Source organism: Hibiscus syriacus, unplaced genomic scaffold (genome assembly GCF_006381635.1).
Source record: "Hibiscus syriacus cultivar Baekdansim isolate YM2019G1 unplaced genomic scaffold, ASM638163v2 tig00110332_pilon, whole genome shotgun sequence".
NCBI classification, from domain to species: domain Eukaryota; kingdom Viridiplantae; phylum Streptophyta; class Magnoliopsida; order Malvales; family Malvaceae; genus Hibiscus; species Hibiscus syriacus.
This window is the reverse complement of record NW_024062688.1, coordinates 3,636,600-3,644,094: the sequence shown is the minus strand read 5'-3', so window position 1 is coordinate 3,644,094 and position 7,495 is coordinate 3,636,600. Positions and strand designations below refer to the sequence as shown.

Below are 7,495 nucleotides of genomic sequence, written 5' to 3'. Positions count from 1 at the left end.
TAAAATCCTCAGTGCATCGGTGCATGGTAAGTGCATCGATGCATGAAATGCATTCAATGTTCAATTTAATTCATGGTGCATCGATGCATGAAATGCATTCGATGTTCAATTTAATTCATGGTGCATCGATGCATGGATTGATGCATCGGTGCATCACTCTGAAAAATTGATTTTAGGCTTGATTTTGGTTCAAAATAATATGTGAAAATCGTTTCAAAAATATATTAAGTATAAAACACGATTTTACACATTTAGTAAGGTTTGAAATTGATCTTAAAAGACTTGGAGTAATAATTTGATATTCGATTAATTGAATCGAATATACTTAGAAAATCATTTGTAAAATCTTAAAATTCTTTTAAACTAATTTGTTATATCGAAATATCAAAATGTTTTCAACAACATCTCTCAATATCTTAATACCTAAAAATAAACATATAATTATGTTGATATAAGTATGTTTCTGTATTTTTAAAAGAAATACAAAATTAAAAATAATAAAACTTATATATATTAAATTATTTTTGTACAATTTTTATTAAAAATATATAAATTAGAAATAATAGAAAAATATATTTTCTATGAACTTTCATGTAAATATTTTAATTTTAATATTGAGATTTAACTTGTTAAAAAAGAAAATATATCTTAACGAAAAATTGATTAAAAAAATATTTTTTCTTTATCTTATATTCCTCCAACCAAATACTATAATCTTACATTATTGTCAAATAAATCAAATAAGATAATATAACATACCTAATAATGTGTTAAGTAATGTAATATTGAGATAACCTCATTTTCAATGGTGATCTTATATTCTCTTAACAAAACAACCCCTAAAAGATACTTTTTATATAAGATGGGTAACTAATTATCTCTTCTCTTATCATTATCGTCACTGATGGCTGACAATATAAATCAGAATATATAATATAAATTATTTATTCAATCATCTATTTATTATATGTTTATGTTTTGATTACATGATTAATATAATGTTATTAGGTTTGATAGTTGATTTAACGAAAATGATGACATGGTATTGGTATAATAAAGATTTTTGTCTTTAAAATTTACACATTCTATCAAAATCATTCTAATTCAAAATAATTCAAAACAAAATCTCAATATTTAAAAATCCTATCAATTCAATTAATATTTAGATTTAAAATAGTTTCTTAATTTTATTAATAATTTAGTGGTCTACTTTCAAATTTGTCAAAGTTTAAGGACTTATTGTGAATGTCTCTTTTTATTTCAATTTCGTCTTTACTAACCATGTTCTCCATAACTCCCACCATTGTCTTCACAACATAATTTAATGTTCCTTCTCCGTATGACGAGTCTCGAACTTTCATAACAATTTTGCTCATCGTCTTCATCGCAACATCTTCATCTATTTTCCATCATCGTCACTCTTTTACAAATCACACGTCTGTCGGAAACTACTTTTCCGTATGACGAGTCTCGAACTTTCATAACAATTTTGCTCATCGTCTTCATCGCAACATCTTCATCTATTTTCCATCATCGTCACTCTTTTACAAATCACACGTCTGTCGGAAACTACTTTTTCGTTGCTCCCATCAAGTTTCTCTTCCCCGTCGTTGCTCTCACTTTCGTCCGACATCCGCTGGGCCCAACTTCCAATCATTCGTCAAAAATCAACCCAATAAGTCACGAGAGTTGCGATTGAGTCCAATGATTGTAAGGCATGAACGATGTCGTAAGAAGAGACAACGATGGCAATTGAGTAAACGGGCAACAATGATGACCAAAATTTGAGAGATGAATTTTTAGATTTTATGTTTGATCAAAATGAAGGATTCTAAATATTGAGAATTTTTTTTAATTGTTTCGAATTGGGACCAATTTGATATTTCGAATTGTTTGAATTTAAGCTCGACTTTTGCAAATCAAACTCAAATAATTTGAGGATACCAATATATTATTTACACCCCTAATTCCTCTTAAAAGTAAGGCTCACCAAACTGAATATGCAATAAAGAGTACTGATACCTTTGCATTTATAGACAAAGTTGCATAATAATAGAAATAGAATAAAGGGGTTAATATTGCTTCAAAACCTCTTTAACGTACGACGAAGTTGAGTGATAGCCAAGGCAGCTCAAAGAAATCTGGTTTAGGAACATACTACATAAGAGCACCTTTCAAAGCAATTAAAATGTCGTAAAAATTAGTCGGATATCTACAAATATTCGAACATATATTACACATATTCTCAAAGGTACCATTCACATGTCGGAATTGATGCAATGGCAACTGGTAAAGGGTACAGCCAGACCGATCATTATCGGAGAGGTTGCAGTAATGATCCACAAATTTCCCTGAGAAAATCAATTTGTTCTTCCAAAAGCTTAGTGTCACAATGGCACGGAAATCTAGGGAAAATTCATATGCAATCAAAGAGAATTGATACAATTGTATTTACAGGCGAAGTTCCGTAGGAATTGAAGTAGCATAAAGGGTTTTGATGTTGCCTCAAAGCCTCTTTTAACAGACAACATTGATTGATCTACAAAGTAACTCAATAAGACTTCACGTTCAGGAATATTAAAAGACGCCTTTCAAAGCCTTACCAGTAATCGAATAACATTTGCCCGAACTGATCAAGCAAAACTTCAAATAAAGAATCCGGCGCATTTTATGCGAAGCAGTTGCAACCGCAAAGAAATAACAAGAAATTAAGTTTCCAATTGCGCAGCCAAAACATACAGCTAGAATGTAGTCATTTGGAAGGATAGACATTACAAAAGAGAGTTTTACCTCTCCGGATGTGCTATTGATCATCAACAGCCTCATGTTTCACATGCGACTGAGATGACACAAACATGAACATCAGTATATGATGCTAAACTCAGAAAACTTACCATAAACTCGTTACAAGAGGCAGGACAGGAAAAAGGTGTCAAAGGCGTGAAACCAAACTAAAGTGAGGTCTACGGGATCATGTAACTCAATAATCTATACTAACAAACAGCTGTTGGTCTTGTTACCCATCCAAAAGGCCCTAGAAGTTTAACCTAGTTTCAGCAACTTCGTCAAAGGGGCTCAAACAAAGTTATCAAGTATATAAAGAAACAGCCTATATGTCTACCCTTCTCAAACCTAAACTACGCCTCGCATATTCAATGACTCCTTTGCTGCCCATAATTTGAAATCCTACTAGACATTTTCCAATCTATGCTTTAACAGAAACTTAAACAGGGTCGGAAACAAGTACACAGATTGTATTAAGATTACAGGTGTGTAAAAGAAGGCATGCATAAATAGAAGGGCAGTAGGTTTAATCCTACATAAAGACCAAAACCGATGTGCATAAGCTTTCATTCATGAACTGAGAGAACTGACATCATAAGGAAAAGAAAAGGTCAAACCTAAACAATGTAAAACAAAGAATCTATGAGAAATTCAGAAATCATATGCAGCACAAAAATGAAAAAGATAACAGAAAACTATGATTTACATCAGAAAATCTTATAGCAAATATATTTTTCATGCAAAGATAACAGCTTATAACAAAGTACGTTCTATAAGCAAAACCTCTGGCACAGAGTTAAAACATTTAAACATCTAAAATCGATATCGAGTTCGTAACTAAATTATCCGCATTTCGAAACCATAGTTCGAATTATAGCAGCCTAAAAAGGCATTGCCTTTAGTTCCAACTGGAAGGCCAGAATCCATGAATTCCATATCCAGTCTTCCAATTGTCCAAGAAAATCACTTTCTGCACCGCCCAAAAGGAAACAAAAAGCGCAAAAATCATCGCCACACGCTTAGCCGTCGCGTTCTTAACATAAACAAGAACATGAGTGACGAAAGCAAGCAACAATCCCACAATCGTATAAAGAAAACCCACGGCGAACCCTTCCGCTCCAAGCTGCATCCCCGATCCTTGATAAAAGAAAACTAATTTGTTCGGATCGTTCCTATCCACCAAAAACATCGGCATCTTCCTTATTATGTTATGCATTGCACCTGAAACGCTGAAAAAATAAACAAAAACGGCGCCGGAAAGCCAAATCTTGGGATCGTGTAAGAATGTTTCCCCGGCGAAGATCTTTTTGATTATGAATGGAGCAGAGATCAACAAAAGGGCAACGATCAATCCCATTTGCGTTTTGGAAATAATAGGAGGACGATGGAGTGGACCCACGGTGAGTTTAGTTCTCGACTCGACGAACTCGGCCATAGACTCGGCCATTCGAGAGAAATCGCCCTGGTCCATCTGTTCGGAGTCATCCTTCAACGATTTGGCGTTGGGGCCGACGAGGCGGATGTGGGGGAGGGAGTTGACGCCGAAGAGGTGGAAAGAGGATTGGGATTCGCGGAACTCGATGTCGGCGAAGAAGAGTTTGGTGTTGGAGTTGTTGTAGTTGGCGATGAAGGAGGAGGCGACGAGGGAGAACTCACGGCGGAGGTCGAGGAGGTGGAGTTCGGACTTGTCGTGGAGTTGGGTGGCGTCGAAGAAGATGAGGAGGGAGTAGGGTCGAGGGGTTTTGGGGGAAGTGAGGAATTTGGCGATGGTTCGGTCGTCTAAGTGGATGACTCCCGATTTGGATTCCGACTGAAGGGCGAGGAGATCGGCAACCAGTTCGGATTCGGGTTCGGATCCGGCAGTGGGAATTGAAAGGAAAAGTGAAATGGTGAGAAGGGGAAGGAAGAAGATAGCAGTAGAAGCGGGAGAGATCGCCATTGCTTTGCTTTGGGATTGGCGGATTTGGCGACAGCCGACAAGGTGAGGCTGAGTTTTGTCTAGTTTTTACGTTTCAGATTGGACAAGAGGAAGGCGTTGACAAGTTGATTTTTCCTTGACCTTAAGTTCGTAGAAACGGCGTCGTTTGGTATGTTTGATAAATGGTTCGGGCCAATATTGAATTGAAATTTTGCTGGAGTGAAGCCCAAACCAAATGGACTATATCAGAAGTCAAATCTTGCTAGGCAGTAGGCACCTACAAGGCATAAGCCGATAACTAGTGAAGTAATAACTGGGATGTCTCAGGAAAGGCGGGTTAATATACGGCTAATATACAGCATTACCGGATATATTAAAATGTATTTAATAAATTCGGTTTAGCGGTACCTATTATGTTGACAACTAATAATGTTTTAGGTAGAAAATATGAAAAACTATTAAAAAATTTGGTAACCGGTAAACTTTGGTTATCGGTAAGTATCTATCATTTTTATAAAAGTGTCCATACTTTTAACATATCAAGTAAATTTTACCGGTTTTGTCATAATGAATCTGGTTTTGTCATATTTTGACCTGTTATATTGTAAATTATCTATCTTTTTTATAAAAGTGTCCATACTTATTTCACTGTGAAAATATATTTATTATTATCTTTAGTTAATATTGTTAAATTTAAAATCTAAATAATATTTTATAAAATATCAAAACAATCAAATAATTTTTTGTGTAAATGAAATTATTAAATTAATATTGTAGGTGGAAAACATGAAACACTATTAAATAAATTGAAACATAAATTACATAACTTTCAAAAAATTATATATCATTTTTATAAAAGTGTCCATACTTATTTCACTGTTGAAAACATATTTATTATTATATTTGGTTAATATTGTTAAATTTAAATTCTAAATAATATTTTATAAAATATCAAAACAATCAAATAAAATTTTGTGTAAATTAAATTATTAAATTAATATTGTAGGTGGAAAACATGAAACACTATTAAATAAATTGAAACATAAATTACATAACTTTAAAAGCAGTTTTAAATCCTAAAAAGTGTCGATACTTTTAAAAAATATATCGATCCAAAACGATATACCAGGTAAAAATATGATAAAACCGGTAACAAAATGATAAAACCGGTAAATTTAAAAGTGTCGATACGTTATATAAGGATCGACACTTTGTGAATTTAAAAGAGAAGCAGTTATAGCGCCTATAATGTGTCGATACTTTAAAAAAATATATCGATCCACAACGATATAACAGGTAAAAATATGATAAAACCGGTATCAAAATGATAAAACCGGTAAAATGATACCGGATATATTGAAAGTGTCGATACTTTCGTAAGTACGTGTAATAAATTATCGACACTTTCAAAGAAATAGGTAATTATCCTTTCGAAAGTATCGACACCTGACATAAAAGTATCGACACTTTTATATTTGTATCGATTAAATATAAATAACATATCCGATGAAAATATAAAGGTCATAGCTAAATATCCTCTGAAAAAAGATAGAACGAACGAGTTTTTGAAATCGAAGAGTAATTGTTGCTGCATTTCAGAAGGCGTTTCTAAAGCGAAGTTTGTTTGTTTGTTGCTGCAGTCGAATCGAAAAGTATGTTGTCGAAACCCTAATTTTTTATTATTACAGTAATCGCGATAGGGTTTTTTATGTGTTGTTTGGGGTTTTGGAGTAAGGAAGCATTTGGGACCGATTGCAGGTAGAAATAGATATTCAAGGAAAAATATAAATGTCGATACTTTTATTAAATATTATAGGTAGAAAATGATATTATAGGTTGTATAAATGTGCCGACACATTTTGGTGTGGCCATTCAAATTCTTTTGAAGAAAACCGTTTTACCACAAGAGTAGTTATCTATATTTGTATATTGAATAAAGTGTATGTAACGAAATAATTTGATTTGCGTAAACTGATATATGAAGGAAAAATGGAGTCAATGGGTTGGAAAATTGTTGGTGGAGCAGATGACTTTGAAATTGAGGCCGAGACTCGAAAGCAACCAAAGGGTGGATATAAGTACTTCTAGTAAGTATCAATGTCCTTTTGTTATTATTGTTGAAATGGTAATTGGATTAAAGTATCGATAAACTTTAAATTGATTACAAATTTTAAATGTTAACAGTATGGCCGAATGCAAAAGGATGAAGGGAGATGACACACAGAGCGGTTCGGTATGTAAAATGAAATTGACATTGAGTAGTATTAGTATTTAGTGTTAATGTATTGATTAAGAAACGTTTATGTTTAATATTAGGTGAAAAAAGATGTGAGGTCCAAATGGAATTCAATGAGTGATGCTGAAAAGGAACCTTACATCACACAGTCAAGGAATGATAGTAAAGAGTACAAAGAACGGAGGAAAGCACTAGAAAATAAGGTATTCATTAAACTTGTAAATACGTTGATACAAAATATATAAGAACTATAACATTATATATTGTTAAAAAATGTAGGAAGTGTCGACAAGATGCAGCATTAAAAGGGTGAATTTATTAATTAAACACCTTAAGGAGAAGGATCAGTTGAATGTGCTGGGAGAAATAGGTTTTGGATCGTTGATCGGAGTAAGGGATCGACCTATTCAGAGGGAATTGTGTCGATCCTTGATGGCACAATTTGACGTCAGTCAATGTATGGCTAAGTATGGTGATTATTCATTCCCTCTGGGGGTATCGACTGCTGCAGCCGTATTGGGGGTACAAAACAAAGGCAAAAGTGTTATAGAAGTCTG

General features: G+C 33.6%; 1 protein-coding gene across 1 annotated transcript; it reads right to left on the bottom strand.

Annotated features, from left to right (window-relative positions):
* Window positions 1-3,471: 3,471 nt before the first annotated feature.
* LOC120119436 (probable dolichyl-diphosphooligosaccharide--protein glycosyltransferase subunit 3B) lies at window positions 3,472-4,771 on the bottom strand. The gene has a single exon (XM_039139248.1). The coding sequence runs from the start codon at window positions 4,721-4,723 to the stop codon at window positions 3,683-3,685; it is 1,041 nt and encodes a 346-aa protein (XP_038995179.1). The 5' UTR covers window positions 4,724-4,771; the 3' UTR covers window positions 3,472-3,682.
* Window positions 4,772-7,495: the final 2,724 nt, after the last annotated feature.

Excerpts from the sequence above, each read along its gene's own strand:
- LOC120119436 (XM_039139248.1), bottom strand. The coding sequence starts at position 4,723 with ATGGCGATCTCTCCCGCTTCTACTGCTATCTTCTTCCTTCCCCTTCTC.